Source organism: Borostomias antarcticus (genome assembly GCF_949987555.1).
Source record: "Borostomias antarcticus genome assembly, chromosome: 8".
NCBI classification, from domain to species: domain Eukaryota; kingdom Metazoa; phylum Chordata; class Actinopteri; order Stomiiformes; family Stomiidae; genus Borostomias; species Borostomias antarcticus.
In genome coordinates, this window is record NC_140241.1 from 12298044 (window position 1) to 12325130 (window position 27087).

Below are 27087 nucleotides of genomic sequence, written 5' to 3' on the forward strand. Positions count from 1 at the left end.
AAACTAACACAGAACTCCCTATTAACTAACACATAACTCCCTATAAACTAACACAGCTCCCTAAACTCACACATAACTCCCTATAAACTAACACATAACTCCCTATAAACTAACACATAACTCCCTATTAACTAACACATAACTCCCTATTAACTAACACATAACTCCCTATTAACTAACACATAGCTCTCTATAAACTAACACATAACTCCCTATTAACTAACACATAACTCCCTATTAACTAACACATAGCTCTCTATAAACTAACACATAGCTCCCTATAAACTAACACATAACTCCCTATTAACTAACACATAACTCCCTAATAACTAACACATAGCTCTCTATAAACTAACACATAACTCCCTATTAACTAACACATAACTCCCTATAAACTAACACATAACTCCCTATAAACTAACACATAGCACTCTATAAACTAACACATAACTCCCTATTAACTAACACATAACTCCCTATAAACTAACACATAACTCCCTATTAACTAACACATAGCTCTCTATAAACTAACACATAGCTCCCTATAAACTAACACATAGCGTCTATAAACTAACACAATGCTCCCTATTAACTAACACATAGCTCCCTAAACTAAACGAAAACCAACTGAATTTTCTGTAATATGATCTTTAAACGCCTTTCCCCACTTGCTCCAGCACGCATGCGCACAGGCCAGCGCGCAGACTGGCTATTCTCCGTCTGTAGGCTACGATCGGATTGTTGGTGCCTAGAATATTGTGTGCAATATGGCTGAATATTTGTCAGATTTAGAGGATCTAGAAAATGAATTAGAATATGACGGACGTCCATATCGTTTTGAGCCAGAGTATACGGACGAAGAGCTCCTTGAAAGGAGGGTGAGGAGACGGAGAAAATAGCCGCTCTGCGCGCTGTGCGCATGCGTGCTGGAGCAAGTGGGGAAAGGCGTTTAAAGATCATATTACAGAGGCTAAAGACCACGTATTTGAAAACCACAACAAGGCCTCGCTTTGGGGAATCACAACTGTCGATTCAAAAAATCAGATTGATGAAAACAACCGTTTAGCGGCCGAAAATAGATTTTTAGAAACTGCATTCTCAGTGCCCCGTCCACCGCCATTACATGGATATACTGGCTCGCGCTGGATTTTAAATTTCTTCTACATGCCTCCGAACTACACCAAAGTGATCTCGGTGATCGAGTCAAACGTCTTATAATATGTCGTAAATAAGGTCCAGGTTGTCAAAAACGAGCATTGTCTTTAAGTGATGTGTCTAAGATCATCAAAATATAGCCTATATGCAGCAGAAAATAGCAATTCTCTCTATTCCTTCAAAACATTTTTTATTAGTTTTTTTTATGTTATATTTACAGGGCAATATGACTGATTATAAGCTATCCCATGTAGCCAATGAGCCAGGCAATGGCATGGCACAGCCCCAGGATGGCACATCCTTCTCTGGCCCTCTCCTCCCCTCCCCTCTGTAAAGAGCACTGTGTTGCCTCTGGGTTTGAAAAGCGGCATACAAATACAATCTGATTTGGGGTTGAAAGCATTTAGATTCCTCATGAAACACACGGGGAGGAGCAAGAGACCAGTTCACCTGGGTACAACTACACCTCTCTCTCTGGCAGGTCTCACCTGGGTATGTCTACACCTCTCTCTCTGTCTGTCTCTCTCTCTCTGTCTCTGTCTCTCTCTCTCTGGCAGGTCTCACCTGGGTGCGTCTGTCCCTCTCTCTCTGGCAGGTCTCACCTGGGTGCGTCTGTCCCTCTCTCTCTGGCAGTTGGCCAGGAAGCTGCTGAACAGGGGCAGGTGGGCGCTGTCGTGGAGCGCCAGCAGGAAGTCTCCGGTCAGCTGGAAACGGGACGGAAACTGAGACCACAGCTGCCAAACACAGTCCAGAAAGAGAAGGAAGACTGGCGCCTAGAGAGAGAGAGAGAGGGAGAGAGAGAGAGAGAGAGAGAGAGGGAGAGAGAGAAAGAGAGAGAGACAGACAGAGAGAGAGAGAGAGAAAGACAGAGAGAGAGAGAGAGAGAGAGACAGAGAGAGAGACAGACAGAGAGAGACAGAGAGAGAGAGAGAAAGAGAAAGACAGAGAGACAGAGAGAGAGAGAGAGAGAGAGAGAGAGAAAGACAGAGACAGAGAGAGAGAGAGAGAAAGAGAGAGAGAGACAGAGAGACAAGGTCATTGATGGGTATATCTGAAGACACATCTGTTTACTGAAGAGGCAATGTGTTTTGAGTACAGTAGGTTCCTGCCAGGTCTCAATTTCCCAGGGGAATAGTGAGGGAGAGAGGACCCCAGCTAGACAGAGGGGGTCCACAGATCTGTGCGCTCTACATGTCCATGTAAACATACTGTAGAGAAGAAGCCCCGCAGTATTCAGACGTAAATCAGCGAGGCTCTGACTCCTAGAGAAGCAGCGTCCTGCAGCCGGATATGAACCTGGCTTCCATGTTGAAATCTGATGCACGTTGTCATGCTAATCAGCCTACTGGCATCTAATGTTGCTCCTCAGATAACCTCTAACACTGCCAAGACCTTGTGCAGACACACACGCATACACACACACTCACACACACACACACACACACACACACATATACACACACACACATGCATATGTAAAATACACATGCACGCACATACACACACACGCATACGCACACATACACACACAGACACACAAACACGCACACACACGTATACGTAAACACACATGCATGCACACACACACACACACACGCATACATATAAACACACACACACACACACAAATATACACACTGTCCTTAGCACACAGTAGGCTTGTCACGGTACTCGGTACTTCGGTACTAATTCGGTACTTACATTGCTGCGGTACTGACGGTACCCGTTTTTCCATGGTACCGAAGGTACCGTGTTTTCTATTTAATTTGCCGCTTGTCTTCTTCTACGCTGCTGCGTGCTGCCCTCCAATCACAGCGCAACACCCATGACAGCAGCGTAGAAGACGACGAGCGTTTGCCGGTGATTCATTTTGTGAAAATATGAGCTGGTTTTGAGCGTAAGATTGAACATGTTTATTAGCAGTGCATTTCTTTCAAAACCATGCGTTTTTGAAGACGCAACCCTCCTGCTTCTGTGAGTAGCCTATCTTTGCCTAACTTCTCTGCGATACTTTATCGAGTAGTTTTGATCCCAGAACCAGGCGGAGTGACCGTTGAACCTGATTTCGCTAATGGGGGGGATAAGGGACTGCTAGTCCCGTCAGGTTAGCAGTCGTGTGAGGGGCTACCTAGTTTAGGTGCTGCAAGACTTAAGTGGAATTATGACTGGACTTTTTCAGTCATCTAGGCTGCAACCCCCATGCCTTGTCGATCCCGCCCGAGCCCGACGCAACTGACCGCTAGTTCAACCCAATAACGTTACGTTACTCGTTGATTACTTAAGACTGTCACTACAAAACACTACGATGACGACCGAGTTCGGCTAGAAACAGGTAAGTATGCGGTTGGAGAAGCCATCTATTAGCCATTTGGTAAGGAGAATTCATGTAGATGATAATGTGAAAATATTAGTGATTGACATTGTGTAGGGCACTGTGTATTGACACTTGGGCTGTGGGACTGACAGCGTGTAGCATGTTATGTTTTATGTTTCGGTGCTAGTAGACCCAAGTTTGGGGAGATGCCATTTGGGGAAGAACCGTGATGGGGATGTCTGTTCCTTTTTATGACTACGCTAGCCTCTTTCTAGCAAGTTAGCGATAGCACTAGCGTGTAGCACTGTTGACACTTGTCACGTGGTTTGTCTAAATAAACGCGTTGTCATTCGGTCAAGGCTGTGTGATGAGCGAGCAAGAATGCTACACAGTTCAGTTGAATTGCTGCTTGCGGTACTCATGCATGTTGTACTTTACACGCGTGCATGTATTACTCACACGCACGCGCGTACGCAGTGGTACCGTGGAAATTTACTGGTACCGGTACCGACTACTGAATTTCTGGTACCGTGACCAGCACACAGACATACATACACAGACTATCTATGGATTCGCCGTCCATTACATTCTCCAAACACACACACACACACACACACACACACACACACACACACACGGTGCACCGACCTCCTCCTTGTCGCTGTGGCGGTGGTAGTTGAAGCGGCTGTAGAAGCGATGTCCAGCCGTCACCCACTCCTTCTGGACCAGCCCCTGGAAGCCCTGCTGGGTCCGGCAGTGAGGGTCACTCATCACCTGCACCAGGCTGGACACCACGCAGCCCATGTCCCTGTCATCCACCTCTGAGCATAAAAACACAGCATGTCCCGGTCATCCACCTCTGAACACACACAACATGTCCTGGTCATCCACCTCTGAGCATAAAAACACAGCATGTCCTGGTCATCCACCTCTGAACACACACACACACAGCATGTCCCGGTCATCCACCTCTGAACACACACACACACAGCATGTCCCGGTCATCCACCTCTGAACACACACACACACAGCATGTCCCGGTCATCCACCTCTGAACACACACACACAGCATGTCTCGGTCATCCACCTCTGAGCATAAAAACACAGCATGTCCTGGTCATCCACCTCTGAACACACACACAGCATGTCCTGGTCATCCACCTCTGAGCATAAAAACACAGCATCTCCCGGTCATCCACCTCTGAACACACACACACAGCATGTCCTGGTCATCCACCTCTGAACACACACACACAACATGTCCTGGTCATCCACCTCTGAGCATAAAAACACAGCATGTCCTGGTCATCCACCTCTGAACACACACACAGCATGTCCTGGTCATCCACCTCTGAGCATAAAAACACAGCATCTCCCGGTCATCCACCTCTGAACACACACACACAGCATGTCCTGGTCATCCACCTCTGAACACACACACACAGCATGTCCTGGTCATCCACCTCTGAACACACACACAGCATGTCCCGGTCATCCACCTCTGAACACACACACACACAGCATGTCTCGGTCATCCACCTCTGAACACACACACACAGCATGTCCCGGTCATCCACCTCTGAACACACACACACAGCATGTCCCGGTCATCCACCTCTGAACACACACACACAGCATGTCCCGGTCATCCACCTCTGAACACACACACACAGCATGTCTCGGTCATCCACCTCTGAACACACACACACAGCATGTCCCGGTCATCCACCTCTGAACACACACACACAGCATGTCCCGGTCATCCACCTCTGAGCATAAAAACACAGCATGTCCCAGTCATCCACCTCTGATCACAAACACAGCACAGGCCGTCAGCAGTCAACTCACACAACCACAACATAATATAACAATACTATCAACAGTCAACACACATCATCATCATCATCAACAACAACAATAACAACAACTAGAAATGGTGCTCAGGAAGCACAGACCTCCGCTCCTGAATGCATTTCGTGGCTCTGTGCCAAAATTGAATGCCCCAGCAGTGGTGCACTCCAGGCTCTACCCCCGCACACCCCAGTCCAAACCCTGTGTCTCCAGCGCCCCCACACAGGGAGATGGCTTCGTTCTAAGTTGTGTTTTCTTCCGTGGATCCGGCCCGTGATTCGGATCTGCTCCAAAATTGAGTGGGTTCTAAGCTGGCCCATGATACACCTGTATCATCACACAGTTTCATCAAAATCGGTTTGGTCATTTTTGTGTGATCATAGTCCAAAAAATGAATGGAAGTGAATGGGTAGTCCGGCTGTGTTTGGGCTGCCCGTGGACCCCAAACTGTCGGCAGCCATACAACCAGAATATCCCTCTCCATACAGAACCAGAATATCCCTCTCCATACAGAACCAGAACATCCCTCTCCATACAGAACCAGAATATCCCTCTCCATACAGAACCAGAATATCCCTCTCTATACAGAACCAGAATATCCCTCTCTATACAGAACCAGAATATCCCTCTCCATACAGAACCAGAATATCCCTCTCCATACAGAACCAGAATATCCCTCTCTATACAGAACCAGAATATCCCTCTCTATACAGAACCAGAATATCTTTCTCTATACAGAACCAGAATATCCCTCTCTATACAGAACCAGAATATCCCTCTCTATACAGAACCAGAATATCCCTCTCTATACAGAACCAGAATATCCCTCTCTATGCAGAACCAGAATATCCCTCTATATACAGAACCAGAATATCCCTCCCCATACAGAACCAGAATATCCCTCTCTATACAGAACCAGAATATCCCTCTCTATGCATAACCAGAATATCCCTCTCTATACAGAACCAGAATATCCCTCTATATACAGAACCAGAATATCCCTCTCCATACAGAACCAGAATATCCCTCTCTATACAGAACCAGAATATCCCTCTATATACAGAACCAGAATATCCCTCTCTATGCAGAACCAGAATATCCCTCTCTATGCAGTTGTCAACGGACTGTTCTTGCTGACAGTCTGATCATGTCCTGCATTGACATTCTCTGTCACATGAAGAAGAGTAGCTCTTTTTTCTTCTTTCTTTTTGTAGTTTTTCCTGACATATCACAATAATTTAGATTGCTATTCTTGCACTTTGCCTTCAACACTAGATTATGCTCTTAGTCACTTGTTTTAGAAAGAAGATGCACTTGTGAGTTCTGGCAAGTAGTAGTACATCTGCTTTTCCTACGTTAAATGCAATTATTGTTAGTCGCTTTGAGTAAAAGCGGCTGCTAAATGACTGTAATGTAATGTAATAATGCACAAGCATCGCAATCATCAAATGTGCGCTTTCGACCACAATTTCCTATGTACTAATGTCTTTCCCATGGATCTAAATACAGACGTCACTTTAGTCACGGTTCCTGAGACAGGCCAGTTGAGCAGTCTTTGTGACTGAAACTCCTGTCATCGGTGCCATAATGAACCATCTGTCAAAGTCCCTTAGATATTTTCCTCTTTCCATCTGAATCCAAAATGGAGGCCAACTGGGCCGACACAGCATGTTTATACAGGTCCCAGTGCATGATGGGATGTTAACTGTAGTACACCTGTATGGAAGCCTCTGCATTCATTATGTTTCTCCACTTTTTTATTCAAGTTTGTCCTTTAGTTTAATATCGATTGATTAAGTCGATTATTAATTAACCGTCTAGTTAGTATGAGCAGTCAGGACACACACAACAGCACACGCAACAGCATCCACAGACCACCAGCAGTCACACACACGCCAGAGAAAGACTACAGAGGGGACCGCCTGAGAAAGACTAGAGTTCCCACACCCATACAGTCCAGATCTCCGGTAAACGGTTTATTTATTGTCTTTTGTTTGTAGGACAGCAGGCCGGGAGGAGGGCAGCTGGCCAGGCCTCTCTGCTGAATGCCTTTGAGACATTTCTCGGGTTATTTAATGACAGTCAGGCCACTGTGGGTTAAGGGGAGAAGGCAGATATACGACTCACTGCTACAGAAAGCCCCTTTGAGACCCACTAGACGTGACATGACTCTTGTGTGGGAGGAGGGACAGTCAGAGGGGAAGTTGGGGGATGACTAGAAGTCATTGTGGCAGTACTCAGACACACAGGCCCGTCTGCTCCTTTGAAGTCACCACAGATTCTGAGCAGATTATCAGTCACAACTATTTTGTGAAATACCAAGTCATAATTTGACATTAAAAACGAGTAAAAATAAGTATTGTAAAACACTTCTAATAAGTTACAGACTACTCCTAGTTACACTTCCCCTTGATACAGTAACGTCTTATCTCCAAAGGACTTGTTCTATTGTTTGGGAGCAAGACTGTTTGTGTGTCCAGCTATGCTACTGAACATTGTGTCCTTGTTCAGAAAAACAAACACTCTGGCTCCAAAAGAGCACGTCAGGAGCGCCGTTTACTCGCTCAGCGGCGTCTGAACTCCGCACTTCACCACAGGATACGGCAGCAGTGTTCTACAGCTGCGTCACGCCGCCGCAACAATGGCGGCGTGTGTAATGGTGTGCGGCGTGCGGAGCGCGCGTATCGGAGCGTGCTGGTGGGAGACGGCGGTCGGGGTGAGGGCCCTAATGCTGCTGTAATGAGGAGGGCTGCCTGAATAATGGATGGAGCGGATCATCTGAGCCCCGCCCCCGCGTGGTCACGTGACCCCCACCTTGCAGGACCACGGTCAGGTGACCACCTCGCAGCAGACACGCCACCTCAGCAGCTTTCCGTAGACAGCACCTGCAGAGAGAGGGAGGGAGAGAGAGAGAGAGGGAGGGAGGGAGGGAGGGAGAGGGAGGGAGGGAGGGAGAGGGAGGGAGAGGGAGGGAGAGGGAGGGAGGGAGAGGGAGGGAGAGAGGGAGGAGGGAGGGAGGGAGGAGGGAGGGAGGAGGGAGGGAGGAGGGAGGGAGGGAGGAGGGAGGAGGGAGGGAGAGAGAGAGGGAGAGAGAGAGAGGGAGAGAGAGAGAGGGAGGGAGGGAGAGAGGGAGGGAGGGAGGGAGGGGGAGGGAGGGAGGGAGGGAGGGGGAGAGAGGGAGGGAGAGGGAGGGAGGAAGAGAGAGGGAGGGAGGGAGAGAGAGAGAGAGAGAGTGAGAGGGAGGGAGGGAGGAAGAGAGTGAGAGAGAGAGAGAGAGGTAATGAGGATAACGCTAACCCAATAATTTGTCTTCCACCATCCCTTCTACAGTGAGCTCTCATGAATACTGGAGGCATGACGACTCATGAATACTGGAGTGTATTTTGGGTGTATTTGCATTTTAGGGTCAATGTAAAATATACTGGCTATATACTGGTATGTAGGTGCAACAGGGTCTGTCTGGTAAGAGCAGAATAATTACACAGGTGGAGCCATGTTCAAAATCAATCGGATCAATGTTAGCTTGGGGCATTCGCTATGGATGATTAATAAGTCTGAAGTCTGTCCAATCAGGCGCTGTTACCTGGTGTAGTCCAGCCAATGGGTGCTCTCCAAAGTCGACAGCCATTTGTCATCTGGCACAGACACAGATGTGGAGATGTCTGAGGGCAGAAGGACAGAGACATCAGAGCCTCCTCACTATAGAAAATGAAGACATCTTTGTGGTTTTTAATTAGAAAATAGATAGCTTTAGTTGATAGCTTTGTGTGTATGTTTGTGTGTGCATGTGTATGCATGCGTGTGCATATATATATTTGCGTATGTGTGTGTGTGCGTGTGCATAGGTGTTTGTGTGGGCGGTGTATGTGTGTATGTAAGTGTGTGTATGTGTAGGTGTGTACATGTCCGTGTGTATGTGTGTGTGTGCGTTCGTGCGTGTGTGTGTGTGTCAGAGTTAGGGCTCTCTAGTTTAGTGTGTGAAGGGGCTTGGCCAGCGATGGAATGTGCTGTGAGCCTTTAACACAACAGCCTCCTCTCTCAAAGCCTGTTTTGACCTGTCAGACCTCACCAAGACAGGCCCTGGGGAAAACACGCCACTTCTACACAGAAAAACAAAATTCCATATCCCTGTTCATAAAAAAATATTATAAAATTGATTTATCTGAGTGCCAAGTGGAGTCAAAACAACCCATTTCTGGCAGCATGTGGAATGTGACCGGCCCATAAATGTGACGTTTGCTGATATATTCTGTGAAGTTTGGACAGAATGTGAATGCCGGCTTCCAGGAGGGAGGTGGTGTTGTATTAACACCTGTTTATGTCCTTTATATACCCAGCATAACCAGCACTCATCCTCAGGCTCGGAGAACCAGAGATACAGCACTTAATGTATGGAACCCACGCTAAGCTGTGCTAAGGCACTGTTTATTCTTCTTATGGCTCCCCATAGGCTCTTTGCACAAGCTCCACTACTTCCTGAAATTCTACAGGCATATTTATTTCCTGTCCTATACCATTGGATGGAAGTGATTAATTAGGTGTGATCAGGTGTGCCGCACACCTGATTAATCACTTCCATCCAATAGTATAGGACAGGAAATAAGGATGCCTGTAGAATTTCAGGAAGTAGTGGAGCTTGTGCAAAGAGCCTATTACTTGCCAAGTTGCCCAGTAGTCTTCCAGAGGTTCAGTGACAGACATACCAGACACGGTCAGCCTACATGTGTCGGCCTACGCTGCAGACATGTACTGTAGACTGAGGATTCATGTACATTTTAATCATTTAGCAGATACGTTTCCCCACAGCGACTTGCAAGGCGTTTTTTATTAAGAGATTTGTCAATAGATTAGAAGGCCTGAATGGACTGTTCCACTGACCTCCCAGACAGAGAGCACGCAGACGTGTGTGAGCCAGCTGAATGTCCGCGGGCGAGGGCATCTCTTCCCCCAGCTCCACCACCACACACAGAGACTGACCGCCGAACAGGACCAGCTCCAGGTTCCTACCGCAGGGGACGCAGGGAACAGCAACGTTAGCAGTAGACACACAGGGGACTGTTAGCATGCTAGGATAGCACTGGAGATGTATGTTGGAAATGGAGAAGTTGGATTTTTGGTGCAAGGTGTACCTAGTGACACAACAGTAGGCCACTGACAGCTGATGTGGTCCCTTGCTCAGAAAGGATGTTTGAGGCACTGGTGAAAAGCCAGCGAGCAACTATACAGAAGGATATTGTAAGTGAGTGAAGAGAGAAAAGGTTTCCGTATGTGATAAAGAAAAGAGTGTCCTTTTTTGCATTTCGTTTTATATGACCTTTTATGTGTTGCACTTTGTCTTGATGCTTTTAATGTCTCATGTAAAGCACTTTGAAGTGTCTTGTTGCTGAAATGTGCTATACAAATAAACTTGCCTTGCCAGGTTAGCACTGGAGATACTGGGAACTGTTAGCATGCTAGGTTAGCACTGGAGATACTGGGAACTTTTAGCATGCTAGGTTAGCACTGGATATACTCGGAACTGTTAGCATTCTAGGTTAGCGCTGGAGATACTGGGAACTGTTAGCCTGCAAGGTTAGCACTGGAGATACTGGGAACTGTTAGCATGCTAGGTTAGCACTGGAGATACTGGGAACTGTTAGCATGCTAGGTTAGCACTGGAGATACTGGGAACTGTTAGCATGCTAGAGTTTAGCACTGGAGATACTGGGAACTGTTAGCATGCTAGGTTAGCACTGGAGCTACTGGGAACTGTAAGCATGCTAGGTTAGCACTGGAGATAGAGGGAACTGTTAGCATTATAGGTTAGCATTGTTAACTACCACACATCTATAGCCAGGAGGATTTGTTGGTAAAAATGTTAGCATGAAATGCTAGCATTGCTAATAGCTTTCTATTAGACATGTTTCCTTCTGTAGTTTCAACTAGGGTTAACTAGCGTTAGCTCTTCCTGCTGCCACTAGCCTGAGGTTCATTGGTCAGAACAAAGGAAGTACAGTCAGGACCTGATGTCGTCCTTCTCGTGGTAGATGTTGTTCTGGAAGCTGGCCATACGTAGCAGGTCGCTCCCCCGAGGGTGGCGCCAACACCAGTGCTAGGACAAAATGGAGGCAGACAGGGTTCAGGACAAAAAGGCGGCCTCTCTCTGATCCGGATTTTTAACTGTGTATAAAACACTGATGTTTGGAGCCACCTAGTGAGCGTGTATCTATCAACACATGTGATTGGTGGATGGGTGATCAGTAAAACATCCATCTATAGGGAGTGTTGTAAGATGACTGGTGTTGAACGGTCACTCTTCGGACAGTAGCGTTACACTCACCGGGATGCGACCCTCGTTAAAGTGGGCAAAGGTCTTCTTCAGCTCCGTATCCAGAACCTTCTGAGGGACCACGTTGAACCTGGGGAGACTGATGGGAAAATTGAGAACAAAAAATAAATGAAAATAGGCCCATGTTTACTGCTCTGTATATGTTCTTAGCCAATAGACAAACATTTTCCAGGAGCTTGCTCGATCGTCTCGTCAGGGAAGCTCACTTTTCTGGCCCCCGGGTGAAACTGTTTTTTTGCTTCCCTCTGGAATATGTAGGGGTGGGACCTATGCCCACCCTCCCATTGCTCTCTGTAAAGCGTTTGTGTTGCCTCTGTGTATGAAATGCGCTATATAAATACAGTTTGATTTGATTTAGGTAGGCGTTCATGTACCTGGTGGACATCTCAAAGCGGTCGTTGACCGAGCTGACCCTCCAGCCACAGGCCCCGGTCCTCTCCAGCTCCTGCTCCCAGTCCGACCAGCACTCGAACCAGTTCATGTGGGCGTCACGTCTACGGTTGCTCAGGAACTGCTTCATCTCTGGGGGGAGGAGTCGTGCACGTGAGGAGGGAATAGCACAGCACAACTACAGGAAGTTCAGGAAGATCTGGCCAATGGGAACAGAGCTGAAGAGGAGGAGCAGGACGAGCTGTTGGTTTCATGATTCATACCTGTGAGTGATATGCTGTGTTGATGTATTTAACATAAAGAAGAGATCGTCAGAGGAAAAGTGATACACAGTTGTGTTCAAGTGAACAGGAAGACAAGGAGCAGAGAACAAGCAGGTACTGTATGAGAGCGCAGATTGATGTTTTTGCGTCACCTGTGCTGGCAATAAATCTGACCGGAGGTCAGAAGGTCAAAGGTTGTACACTGACCCCCACTGGACCTCTGATAGGGTTCACTAGAGCTGGATTGGCGACACATTTCAGATGTATGGCTGAGTGGATAGTATCGTACAGGAAGGAGTGTGTGTGTGTGTGTGTGTGTGTGTGTGTGTGTGTGTGTGTGTGTGTGTGTGTGTGTGTGTGTGTGTATGTGTGTGCGCGCGTGTGTGTGAGTGTGTGTGCGTTCTGAAGAGTTATATGTTTACTACTGGTTAAAACCAAAAGGCTGAGCGGGTTCTTCAGCGGCGTCTAAAATGATGTGTTTAAAGCGTCCTCAGCTGTAACTTTAGCTGTAACTACTATACTGTATGTCACAGTACCCAATTATAGACGCAGCTGGCTATAATAGCTAGGCCTTTGTTATGAATATAGGTTAGAACATCTGGCAGCAGTTGAGGACTCTGAGCTTTCATATGACTGAGAGGAGGCTGGGTATGTTTCTCATTTTGAGGAGATCAAGTCAGGAAGGATACGGCTCCTCTCCCCGCCAGCCGGCGCAGAGAAAACTACTTCCTGTCCAACATCCCCGTGGCCTGGTGAGGTTTCATGATACATGGCACACGTGCACACGCCTAGGTCATACGTGCACACGCCTGGGTCATACGTGCACACGCCTTGGTCATACGTGCACATGCCTGGGTCATACGTGCGCACGCCTGTGTGTGTGTAATCAGTGTTACTCCTGAGGACTACACATTTCTGTCACCTGGTTTGGTTCATTTGTGCTCATAACTTTACACTGCTGTGTTTGTGTGTGTATTGTGTATTTTTCTTGCGTGTGTGTGTGTGTGTGCGCGTGTGTGCGTGCGTGTGTGCGTGTGCATTTGTGTGTCTGTGTGTGTGTGTATGTGTGTGTCTGTGTGTGTATGTGTGTGTGTGAGTCTGTGTGTGTGTGTTTGTTTGTGTGTGTGTGTATGTGTGTGTCTCTGTGTGTGTGTGTGTGTGTGTGTGTGTGAGTCTGTGTGTGTGTGTTCGTGTGTGTGTATGTCTGTGTGTTCGTGTGTGTGTATGTGTGTGTGAGTGCGTGCGTGCGTGTGTGTGTGTATGGGGGGTGAAATGTGCCATTTCTTACCGCACGGAGCGAACTGAGCTGCATACGGAGCTGACAAACGTACGCCACGTACGTGAGAGAAATCCATTCGACTCCCATTGTATTTGATAGGAGGACTGACGTGACTCACAACGTTTTGTCCTAGCGACGGCGGCGGCCTGAAGTAAGTCAGCAATGTGTGCATTGGTCGCGGCATTCGCGTGGCTCACGTTAGCTCACGTAATTATGGCCTGTGTGGATTTGCTAACTGAGAAGACAAACCTGACGAACGTCGCTACTTGCCCACGCGTGGTATCGCGAATGTAGCCAACGTCACTACTTGTCAATGAGTGATATTGCGAACGTAGCTAACGTCGCTACTTGTCCACGAGTGGTATTGCGAACGTACCCAGCTGGCACACGACCAACCTTCAACACTGAAATATAGTTGGATTAATGTCAGTTGTTGTTTCAACCTTGAAACAATATTGAATACTCAATGGTTGAAAAAGGTTGATAAAATACTTAGAAATCAACGTTGAAATTCTGTTGAAGATCTGTACGTTGGTGTACAACAACGTCAACATGATGTCTTCAACCTGCCTTATAGCCCTTTAATGCACAATATGGGTAAAAGGTGGCCCAACTGAGGTTTTGCTTTATATATCTTTGCAATAAATTAATTTTATTGGTCACAAATCCTTATTTTGCGCTTGCACAAAGAATGAGCTTCAAATTTCCTTTCGTGGACATCCGAGGATGTCCTATTATGGACACCGTAGTTTCTTAGGAAACTTTGGTGTGGTGCATCATGTGTAATGTTTGTCTCGCACTAGCTGGACGTAGCTATTATCTACATATACAAGCTGAGCAATGTGCCAGTCATTCCCTTGTTGTCCAACTTTTGCAGCTACTTGTAGATTGTAAGGTTACTATATTGTTTAGCTTGCTAGCTGAGTTGGTTTTGCTTTCGCGTTTTAACATAGGCTACATCCTGGGTCGTATTGTGCTGCAGAGGTTGTATCTTTAGAAAGCTAAAAGCTGTTACCAGCGGCAGATTGACAGTGAGTGCCTTTTTCTGTAGCATTGCTGTATAGAAGGATGTCACAAAATGTGTGTTTGTGTGTGTGCATGCCAGTGCCACAAACACTTATTTTTCACAGTATTGTTGGATTGATTATTATGTTATGTTATTTGCACAGTTGTCAGTGTTGCATTCCCATTCACTGCTGTTGTAGGCCTACATGTGCATCTTGATTCTAATGTAAAATAAAATTGTAAAAAGTTCACGCCTTTCTTCTCTGTGGCTGCATGATTGAAAAGTAAGACGTTGAAACAAAGTTGCAGTTTCAACAGTGATGCAAAGTTGACTCAAAGACCTTAATTTACCCATGTTGAAAAGTAAGCCGTTGAAACAAAGTTGGGATTTCAAAGTTGATTCACCTTTCAAATTCAACACATATTCAACAGTGATTGTAAGACCTTAATTCACCCATGTTGAAGAGTAAGATGTTGGAACAACGTTGCAATATCAACGTTAATTCACCTTTCAAAATCAAAACCTAATCCAACGTTGATTCACATAGTCACATGACGTTGAATCACCCGTGAATCAACGTTGAAATGCCAGCTGGGTAGCTAACGTCAACGTCGCTACTTCACTATTTCTTTATCCAGGCATCTTAGTTTTACCAGTTTCATTACAGCGGAGCAGGTTATATTTGCTCGTGTGTGGTATTTATTCTGTTCACAAGTTTGCGATCATACAGCCAGGCTACAGAGCTCTAGAAACCGTAGCCATAGCAGAGGAGCGGCCGGAACAGAATGCTCCTGTTGCGGTACAGGAACGCGGCTAATAGGGGAGTTTGTGGTGCTATTTTCCATTCGCCCTTGATGAATCCTAACACAAAACCATATCTATAACATATTCATTCTTCTTCTTCTTACTATTATTATTATTATCATAACCGTACTCAGCGAATCGAAAATTGCACCACAAACTGAGCTATTAGCCCTGTGCTTGTACCCGCAACAGGAGCTCTGGGCCGGCCACAATGTGATGCAGCTCGGCTTGGCATAGGGGTTCTGGAGCTCTGTAGCCTGGCTGTACGATCGCGAACTTGTGAACAGAATAAATACCACATACGAGCAAATATAACCTGCTCCGCTATAATGAAACTGGTAAAACTAAGATGCCTGGATAAATAAATAATTTTTCTAAACGATATATTTGACAGAATCAGTATTTTACACATCACCCCACGTAATAATCTTAAATATCAAACATGTTTGATATTATCGGGGCCGGTGCTAAAACGCCAATGGTTCCACAGTCTGGATGCGAACCTGACCGCACTCAGTGCAGGGTTAGTTAGGGCTACAATAATACGATTTTTTGAATCAGACAGTCTACACATACATCTATACATTAGGTTCCATAACACAGCAGCACAGGTGGGTACACAGACACTCGCATGCGCACATGTACACATATGCGCTAAGCCGTTTAGGCCTATAATTAAATAGCCTATTAATAGAATTGTGAATAAATGACTTGAGCGTTTATGTTACACAGGCAGCAGGCTAACATAAATGTTGAAATTATTGCATTCTGTAGATGTTGCCAGACAGATCCACAAGCTGCAACAACCTTGACAAGCAAATTGAGTGACATAGCCTACAGCCAAATCAGTGTTGAATGCAGAGGTTCATTGTTTGTGTAGGCTATTCGTTGGGTTAATCAGCCCGACAATCTGATTTCTATAGCCTAACTCTTATCATATTAAATGTTATGTTGGAATATGCTGGGTGCGTAAGCTTTTCTTGATTCAATAGATGACTAGATTTACTAAATTTCTGATTCAGGGTCTGGAGTCATGCTCTCAGTAGGTTAGAATAACTGGGACAAGTAGGTATGGAATGTTGAAAACCGGGACATTGAAGTGTTTTAAATTTGTCGGGAGACCGAAAACCCTTGATACCACGACAATCCTGGACAAACCGGGACGTCTCGTCACCCTGCAGTAGCCTATCCACACACAATAGCCAACTTTGTGTATTTGCATTTTAACCTCTATTTTATCATTGATATAAGGGTTCTTCTTTTCATGTCGGACAAAGACTGGTTGAAACACCGTTCTTGCCCGTTCACTAGTACTACTCGCTATGTAGGCAGGGGCGGGGATCCTGGGGGGGTCAGGGAGGACATGTCTCCCGCAATATTTGAGATCATTAAAATTGTCCCCCCCCCCCCAATATTTAGATAATATTTAAAATTTCAATGTAGCCTAAATGTCCCCCCCCAAAGTTGGATACAGATCCCCGCCACAGCGCCACTGCATGTAGGCATCAGTCCATTGTGTTGGATCGCTACCGTGCCTAATTGCGCTGGATTGGTTTGTTACAAAGTGTCGCTCATCACTGTATAGGCGACTGGAATGCGAAGTCAATTAGCCTGCCCTGACAATAGGCTTATGATGCTTATGCTTGAAGTCGTGAGGTGGGAGGTATAGTGGTGGAGAATGACGCCACCCGCGAGGTAACCGAGTTCCAGTAGACACTAGCCTACAAGAACAACTCTGAACAAAGAATGGCAGTCAGGTTATGATTAGTCATTGGTAGGTCCATGATTTATACAGCAGGCCATTGTGGGTAGACTCTCTCCTTCTGTCTTTCTAACCGGAAAACATAGCATTTATGCGTTAAGGTCTCCGGACACTATTTACTCCACATATAGTACCGTACTAATGGAGCCTGACAAATTGGATTTGAATAGCCTGGTTATTAATTTTACTAGGCTAAATTGAAAAATGTATCATATAAATAAATGACCTGCCATTGTTTTCAAAATAAAACATTTTAAAAGCAAAAATGATAACATCAGCTGTATGCTAGCCAAGAAGATAACTAGCAGGTTACCTACCTATGGTGAACAGAGTCCTAATAGCCACGTTGACTGACGGCGACATCGTGTTTACTCAGCTACTTTAGGGAATAGCACAAGTGCTCACGTAGCGACGTTAGCTACGTTAGCGAATAGCACACGTCCTCAAGTAGCAACGTTAGCTACGTAAGCGAATAGCACACGTGCTCAAGTAGCAACGTTAGCTACGTAAGCGAATAGCACACGTGCTCAAGTACCCCCGGCCCTGACAGCGTTTGCTGGGTTAGCTACGTTAGTGAATAGCACACGTGGTCACGTGGGGACGCTCGTCACGTGTGTCTGCTCAGTTAGCAAATAAGTGGCACTTTCCACCCCCCATGTGTGTGTGTGTGTGTGTGTGTGTGTGTGTGTGTGTGTGTGTGAGAGAGAGAGAGAGAGAGAGAGAGAGACTCACCAACACTACCCAGAGCAGCGTTCTGGAAGGAGAGGAAGGTCCCTGGTTTCAGAGGCTGGTAGGTCTTGGCGATGGTGTAAGTGATCTGAGGAGCATCAATAAAACTGTCTGCTTCATATCACTATAGACCATGCTTCATATCACTAGAGACCAAGCTTCATATCACTAGAGACCATGCTTCATATCACTATGGAGATCATGCTTCATATCACTATGGAGACCATGCTTCATATCACTATAGACCATGCTTCATATCACTAGAGACCATGCTTCATATCACTATGGACACCATGCTTCATATCAACAGCCTACAGGACAGACCAGCTTCTCCGTTCTGTTGCTTCCTGCTCATTGCTGCATAATTGTCATATGAAACCTAAATCACAACCTTAACACGCACACACACAAAAAACACACTTAGGCACAAACACACACACACACACAAACACGCACACTAAGGCACAGATACATGAACACACGCAGATGAGCCCACCTCTACAGCCTGTGTATCGGGGGTGAGCCGGTCGAACAGGAAGCAGAGAACGCGCAGGTCCCTGCAGTACAGAACCAGCTCCTCTGGGGTGAACTTCAGAGAAGAGTTGGGCGTCACCAGCTTGGTCCTGGATGGACCCACTGCAGTTAAGAAACACACACACACCCACGTCAACACACACACGTCAGCACACACACACACACACACACACACACACACACACACACACACACACACACACACACACACAAACGTCAGCACACACACAGACACATTAGTCATTTTTACAGTCATACATATCACCCCCCCCCCACACACACACATGCACACACACGCCGGCACACACACACACACACACACACACGGTTGATAGCATTAAGCAGTGATCTTCAGGCCTGTGTTCCAGTGGAGACCCGGTGAGAGCAGCAGCGGTCTTACCTGCCACCACCTTGTCTATGGAGGCCAGCGCCACGTCATGGTCCCCCAGGAGAACCGGGTCGGCGTTGTCCTGCGGGCAGAACCGGAAACATCTGAGTAAACCATCTGCCTGTCTGACACTGATTCAGACACCACCTGCTGACCCCTGGTCAAACTGTGGCGCTTTTTTTAAAAAAAACATAGAGAAAGCACAGGCGGCGTGCATTTTTGTTGCCGTAGCAACGTTCCCCGGCCAGATGCTGACCCGCTGAAGTTGGGACTAGCGGGACGCCAGGCGGAGTCTTCCTGCCAGAGAGGCGGCCTTTTGGTTTTCCAGCCTTGCGGTCACTCCTCAGTGACATGGCCAGCTAAGAGAGGGCGTGGCTAGAGGAACGCTGAAGGGCTACCAGGCGGGGCCTACATGTGTACAGTTTACTCTGGTTCTGTTATGGCGTTGGTTCTGTTACATCGCTGCTTCTGTTACGTCACTGGTTCTGTTACAGTATGTCACTGGTTCTGTTAAGTCGCTGGTTCTGGTACCACACACCTCCACCCACGCAGACCGGTACTCACGTCAGGCGCTGCGTCCGTGGGCACGAACGCCACCCGGAAGTGGGTGCAGAAGAGGGTCCCGGCCAGCCAGCCCCCGCCCTCCCGGGCTAGCAGCTTCTTCCTCACCAGCACGGCCCTCTGGAGAACACACTCTCCTGGACACACACACACACACGCACACACACACGCACGCACACACCACACACACACATACACACGCGCACACATGCACACACACACACACATACACACGCGCACACATGCACACACGCGCACACACACGCACACACACACACACACACACACACACATTTTCATTTACATTGCTGAACACACTCTCCTGGATGCAGTGACACAACGCTTCTCAATGGAGTTGAATGTTTCAAACCCTCAGAACCAGAGGCCTGTTCTGTCCAGACACTGTTCCACACACACACTCAGAACCAGAGGCCTGTTCTGGCCAGACACTCTTCCACACACACACTCAGAACCAGAAAGCATTCTGGGAATGACCGACAGAGGCTGCATCCTCATAATCACCATATGAACATTTGAAGGAAACTCTTAACGTCACAATTACTTTTTTAAAGAAACAGTAAAGTACATTTAAACATTGTAAACATTTTTAATTCAGCCTGAGCTAAGCCAAAATCACACACTGGTTGAAGGAATATTTTTTTTATATATTTCACAGAACAGGAAACATTTTTCACATTAAATGCTAGTTCATCATTTGAGGAGAAGTAGTGTGTGTGTGTGTGTGTGTGTGTGTGTGTGTGTGTGTGCGTGTATGGGGTGTGATTCGTGCCAGCGTAACAAACACTCAGGGGCGAATTCACTAAAGGATTGCGCAGCTTTTCCTGACGCAAAGCCTGTGCAAATAAGTCAAAAATTATGTTTGCTATTCACAAAGCCCTCGCAAAGGGTGAAATACGGTGTTAACTGCGTTGCGTTCGTCATTGCGTTGCTCTGCGCCGGTGTTATTAGCTCATATTTAAATTAGGTAATATGGGCGGAGAATGTTCCCCTTTCTATGCAAATGAACATTATTGCAAAACCCGCCCAATTCACAAACATCGGCGCAAATTGCCTCACGCAGTTAAAGTGAAATTAATACCGTTTTCAGAAACGTGGTGGTATTTAAGCGCAAGGGGTGTCATGGCCAGCCTTTCCACTGATCATGGCAGCAGTGATTGTTGCGAGTCGAAGGCATCGCAATGCCAGGCATGTTGTTCGTGAGAGAATATTTAGAAGAAGGTCACTTTTTGATTTAACACTAGAACCACCGCGGTAACTGTTTGGACACCAGAGCGCGCAGCTCTTCAGCCAACTGGAGGATGAAGTCGCGTCTGGGGAGGCTCAGTTGACTATGCGTCTCTCCACCCGTCCCCAGCGAGTCCAAGCTCCCCCAATGAATATAATAGCCTACATAGCACGAAACTGCGTATAATAGTCTATACGCGAAACTGCGCATTCCCTATAGCTGTTCATTGAACGGCTGGGGGCCGATATAGGTATAAATAAATAAATAAAAACATAGCCTACACAATATTTGTTTTATTTGAATGGTCTTGAAAATATTTTGCTTTTGTATCATAGGTGACGGCAGGTATCATCTTCAGCCATGGATGATGACTCCCGTGCGTAATCCTTCCAACGTTGGAGAGGCGGCGTACAACTGGGCTCACATCAGGACGCGCGGTGTGATTGAGTGCACATTTGGAATCCTGAAAAGCCGTTTAGATGCCTAGATCGTACCGGTGGGGCAATGTTATACACTCCCCCAAAAGTATGCCAGATCATCGTGCTGCAACTTGCATAACATAAAATGACAATTTTTCCTTTGTTCGTCTTTTTAAATCATTCCACCTCCGTTTGCAGTCTTCCGCGTTTACACACACAAATGGCACTGACTGATTGGGAAATTAAACCCCAAATATGATTTTTTGCTGCAGTCGTGATATTTTTTGCCGAAAGCTGTGAGACATGTTTTTGAACCTCGTCCGTGAGGCCTTCAAGTTCGCTGTCTGAAAATCGTATCTTTCTTTTTCTGTCTGCCATCGTCCAATGATATGCATACGAGTTGTAGGCCTAATGCGCTGTATGCGCAGTATTTATAGTCATTTCCTATATCAGCAGCAAATTGCACTCAGCCGCAAACACCGAATGGGCGTGTTTGCGCTGGGATATTATTAGCGCAATGTCTTTAGTGAATAGGTTTTTAAAACGGAGCACATAGCGGGCGCAACTGACGCGCAATATTATGGTGCAATTAGCGGGCGCAATTTGCTTTAGTGAATTCGCCCCTCAGTGCTTTCGTCGCCTGCATTGCGTGTATAAAGGTACTTTGGCGAGCTGATTAATAGGCGTGCATATACGCAAGCGTTACGAGTCGCTCGCATTCTCAGAGGGTGACGTGTAAAAAGTGCCGTGTCACTTTTGCGCACATGCATGTAACGTTTGCACGCTCGTGTTAAGTCAGCGGGCACTAGAAGCTGCGAGCGGGGCTCATTTGTCCATATTGAATAAAAATTAAGAATATTTATTTGCACTCAATCAAATTCCAGGACCCTCCTTGCATAACTTTTCCTAGATATGTGTCGTTTTATCTCCACTATCGCTACATTTTCAAATAGGTTGTGGCTGTTCGAACTGGTGCTGACGGTGCTGCAGCGCCCTCTATTGACAAGAAACACGTGTATCTGAACATTTGTTTTAAATTGCGAAGAAAGAGTCATTCAGATATTAGGCTTTATTAAAAACAAGTTGCTTAACATGTGCGAATTCCATTTATTGAGAATGCATTACCAATGGGCAAGGACGAGATTAGAACCAGCTATGATTTAAAGACAACTGACCTTACACGTGCGGCCGCTAACACGTCTGCTGCGCAAGCAAGGCACTGGCACGTTTGACACGTCGCTATGCAATTTCTGCACACATTACAAGACGTACGTACGTACGTTCATTTATGATTTTACCAAACTGTCATGTGTAGTGTTGGTGTCGCATATGTGAGGCGCATCTAACCTGTAGTGTTGCCGTCACGCACACGATGCGCAATACGTGTAAACAACATGTGCACAGCGTCTGCGTACAGGTACGTTACAGCTATGAGACGTCTGTCTCTCCATTGTTTGTCAATGGAAATTATACACGTGCGTTTAGACGTTTGATGTCATCGCGTCTTCTTAAGTAGGTGCAAGTCAAGCGTTTCAGTATGGTGTGCTGGCACTAATCACACCCCATATGCGTGTGTGTATGTGTGTATGTGTATGTGTGTGTGTGTGTGTGTGTGTGTGTGTGTGTGTGTGCGTGCGTGTGTGCGCAAATGTAAGAAATCAAGGCTCTGTGATGGTGTTTCATGTTCCTTCTTTAACTCCCGGATCAAAGTGAAAACCTCCGGCCTCCCTGAGCGCGATAGCAACCAGGCTTATCTCACTGATTACAGCCACCAGAAAACCAGAACAGATTTACATTTCACAAATGAGCCCTTGATTCAAGGAGGCTTGTTTCTCTGCGGACAACCGTTCTCAGTATGAACCGCTGCTTCGTTTTCTGTCTCCCCAGGCTGAACCAGGGTGAACCAGGGTGAACCAGGGTGAATCAGGCTGAACCAGGGTGAACCAGGCTGAACCAGGGTGAACCAGGCTGAACCAGGCTGAACCAGGGTGAACCAGGGTGAACCAGACTGAACCAGGCTGAACCAGGCTGAACCAGGGTGAACCAGGCTGAACCAGGGTGAACCAGGCTGAACCAGGGTGAACCAGGCTGAACCAGGGTGAACCAGGCTGAACCAGGGTGAAGACGTTCCTCAGGCCCTGGTGTTCACAGATGTGAGGGTTCTCTGGGGCTCTCTGCTCTACAGTCTGCAGGTAGATTCACACGGCAAGGACACGCTTAAAACAGTTAGCTTTCCTCCTCCAGACTACTTCCTCCTTTAACCCTCTAAACTCCTGCTCCTTTCTGAGGTGATCGGAAGACTCGGCGCGTGAAGGGATTTTTTCTTCAGTGAGCGGCATGAGGTTACAACGAAAGATAGGTAGACTATTGACGCTCAAATATTACCATAGTGTTAACCAGTGTTTGAATTGGGCCAAACACTGGTGCTGGCACCTAGGCCTACTCCTCAAAATGCCTAGCCTACTGTCTAAAATACATTTATATGTTAGTAATCCTGTAATAAGTGCCGTTATAGCTACAGTTAGACGTGCCGACAGCTCCTGCCCATCTCAAGCATGTTGGTAAAGCCTTTGGTTTTATAATTCCCTGATGACAACTAGCGGATCCTATAACCTAATATATCAATACAATTTTCCAGATGGGCATACGACAATTTTTGAAGAGGGAAGAGAGAGGAGAATGATGAGACCAGTCAGGTAGGCTAGGTTATTGAAGAGGAAGAGAGAGAAGAATGATGAGACCAGTCAGGTAGGCTAGGTTATTGAAGAGGAAGAGAGAGGAGAATGATGAGACCAGTCAGGTAGGCTAGGTTATTGAAGAGGAAGAGAGAGGAGAATGATGAGACCAGTCAGGTAGGCTAGGTTATTGAAGAGGAAGAGAGAGGAGAATGATGAGACCAGTCAGGTAGGCTAGGTTATTGAAGAGGAAGAGAGAGGAGAATGATGAGACCAGTCAGGTAGGCTAGGTTATTGCCGACTAGCCATGATTCACATCAGGGGGATTCAGGAACAAGGCAAGCTACCTGTAGGCTAACAGTTTTGCCCGCTTCCCAGGGACCAGTAAACTCTGTTCGGCCAAGAGGAATGCATGCAGGTGTCTGGTCGGACAAGTAAAAAAATGAATATGATAAATTGGCTTTGTGTTGCTAACGTTACGTAACGTTATCTGAAAATACAGTTTAAGCCGAAGCGGAGCCTGCTCCATTTGAGCTACGCGCTGCTGTCGGTCAGCCCTTCAAGCGAGCATTGTCAAGGAGACATAAACCACAAGCGCGAGTAGGTTCTGCAACTTTCGTGCGAGTCAGGCGCAGCGCTGTTGCACGCGGATTGTGCGACCGTCTTTTTGGCTGGCTGAACTAACACTAGCTTGCGTTAATGCTCCTCCAGCCACCTAAAATGTGCCAATCAAAATAACAGAAAAAGCAACAAATTATTTAGGCATGTTTAAAGACTAGCTTACCTTTTTATTTATTTATTTATCTACAGCTGCTGTTATAATGGTAACCTACAATACATTTGATTAAAATATGTCTATAAACCATATGATTTATTAAGTGCTTGTGTGGGTTTACTGTTTTATCCTGTCCAGTTACATGTAATTAATTACTAATTACTTATTAATTTTAAGCTCTAGGACTTAACCAGCCTTACGAGATAAGTTAGGCCATCTTTATAGACCTACTCTTCAGTTAATTGTTTTTTTTAGGCAGAGGCAGGGATTGTGGTAGGAGAGGACAGGACTGTGGCACAGGCACAGAGTGGAGGCACAGGTGAGAGAGAAGAGGAGAGAGAGGTTGTTGAGAGGAGCGCAAGAAAGGAGAGACACACATACACAAACACCTCTAAACTCTCTTTAAAAGGTAAATCTCTGTCTGTCTGTTTCTCTCTCTCTCTCTCTCTTTAACACGAGGACGTTGACACCAGCCTGAACCAACACAGCTGAACACTATGTACCCAGCCTGAACCAACACAGCTGAACACTATGTACCCAGCCTGAACCAACACAGCTGAACACTATGTACCGCACGCTCTCTGTTTCTGCTGCTTCTTGTCTCCACATTTGGTCCTCATTCCCCCGGTCCAGGGTGCGTGCGGAGCTCAGGATTCCTCCCTCGCTACCCGACGGGAGAGACCAAGAAGAGGTCCCGTTTGGTCCCGTTATGAACAATAAACATGCACGCCTGGCACCCCCCCTGAGGAGTCTAGAGATGGTACATTCCAAAAGCCCAGAGATACCACAGTCCCCTGTGCAGTTTCTAAACCTAGTCTATGGGAACCTCTGTTCATGGAAATAAGACTATTATAGACTATTATACAGCACCCTGCTATTGTGAAGTGAAACTGTAGCCATGTCTCTCTCCTGTTCTGCGTCGGTCTCTCTGGGTGAGCAGCGAGGCCCCTGATTGACGGCCTCCAGGTCCGGGGTAACATAAGCGCGTGGATGAGGGGGGATTGTGAGGAGGATCCTGTCCAGACGCCATTGTCTCTGGATGGATAGTATAGGGCCCCTCACATTCAGAAGGTACATGACCTGTCCGTCTATACACACACACACGTACACACACACACACACACACACACACACACACATACACGTGCACGCACACATACACACATGCATCACAGACACACACACCCACACACATACACACACACGTACACACACGCACACAGACACACACGCACGCACACACATACACGCACACATACACACACGCACACATACACACACGCACACACACGCACACACCTATCCACCTGTGGCTGTCTGTGATGCCCTGACCCATCCCCCCCCCCACCCCCCCGCGGGTCCACTTCGGTTTCTGCCGCCCTGTTTCCGAGGGTCACCTGAGAAGGTGGTGAGCGAACGTGGAGCTGGTCCGGCACTCAGGGGGAAAGGCCTGTTCTGACCGGAGGACTGGCTCTGCCAGTGTGCGTGTGTGTGTGTGTGCGTGTGTCTGTGTATGTGTGTGTGTGTGTGTGTGTGTGTGTGTGTGTGTGTAGGTTTGTCTATGTTTCATACAGTAGCTAGAACTCCATAGGTGAACTGCATATCAAATGCAGTTTAGAAGACTACAGTACCAGTAAACTGAAGTGAGACACCTGCTGTATGGGTTCAACACAGGAGAAGAAGAAACAACAACTGCATGGACTAAATCAAAATGGAGGATTCTCTTGCAAGAAACAAGGACAGTACAGATGTGGGAACATAAGAATGTAACTTGACCCGCGGTATTCTAACAGGCGCTTTACGTCATTCCGCACCACCGCTCGCCTGCCCATAGGGGCGCAGTAATACCACGCATTGACCCAGCGCTGTAGCTCATCTCGCACATTAGATGAGCCTACCGTTCTCAAACTCCTTGTTCTCTGTCTGGTTGTAATTTAATTATTACGAACAAAGCCTATCTATTTATAGTTTATATCTCTGTAACTGTCGCTGGGTCTATATCTGGTAACTCATGTGTCGGGACAAGTAGAAGTTTAATACAGTAGGCTAACTGAGTGTTCTCATATGGAACATGGCATCAGGACGAGATGGCTAACGGAGATGACCAGAGATGTGTTTGAAATGGTTCACTCCCTATTCCCTATGTATTTCTACTCATAGTGAACTACAAAGGAAATGATTTAACAGTTTTGGGACACTACGGAATGGAATGTCATTGCATATATTGGATTACATTGGATATTCATGACTCAAACAAGCAGACGCGCCGATCACTGATGGCAGCAGGTTGAAATATCAGGTAGTATTCAGGTTCCATGTTTAGTTGAATTATAAATCCCATATAAATGGTTGGAATTCTAATGATGTGCAAGTGTGATTTTATCAACTTTAGTGCTGTCTGCTAATAGCAGGCTGTGAAGCTGCACACTAAGACCGTGATAGCAAGTTAGCTCACGACAGCAGCTTCATAATATTAACGGTAGCTGTCGGTGGCTAAAAAGCAGATAGCTAACTTTACAACGATGATTCCTGTAGCTATTTTGATTTTGATGCTATTAGTTCAACTTCTGTTTCTCGGGCAGGAACGGAGACAAACTCGCATTAGCAG

At 46.5% G+C, this 27087-nt stretch overlaps 1 protein-coding gene across 1 annotated transcript in view; it reads right to left on the minus strand.

Moving 5' to 3' along the window:
• The window catches only part of mtmr11 (myotubularin related protein 11), a 51267-nt gene that overhangs the window by 8552 nt on the left and 15628 nt on the right, over positions 1–27087 (minus strand). Inside the window, exons 3-14 of the mRNA XM_084441627.1 lie at positions 19368–19501; positions 18816–18885; positions 18378–18517; positions 17885–17969; positions 12023–12170; positions 11640–11727; positions 11323–11411; positions 10199–10323; positions 8904–8982; positions 8135–8205; positions 4118–4290; positions 1758–1928 (exon numbers count right to left, since the gene is read on the minus strand). Of these exons, the coding sequence (XP_084297753.1) occupies positions 1758–1928; positions 4118–4290; positions 8135–8205; positions 8904–8982; positions 10199–10323; positions 11323–11411; positions 11640–11727; positions 12023–12170; positions 17885–17969; positions 18378–18517; positions 18816–18885; positions 19368–19501 (1373 nt within the window). The remainder of the gene's footprint in view (positions 1–1757; positions 1929–4117; positions 4291–8134; positions 8206–8903; positions 8983–10198; positions 10324–11322; positions 11412–11639; positions 11728–12022; positions 12171–17884; positions 17970–18377; positions 18518–18815; positions 18886–19367; positions 19502–27087) is intronic.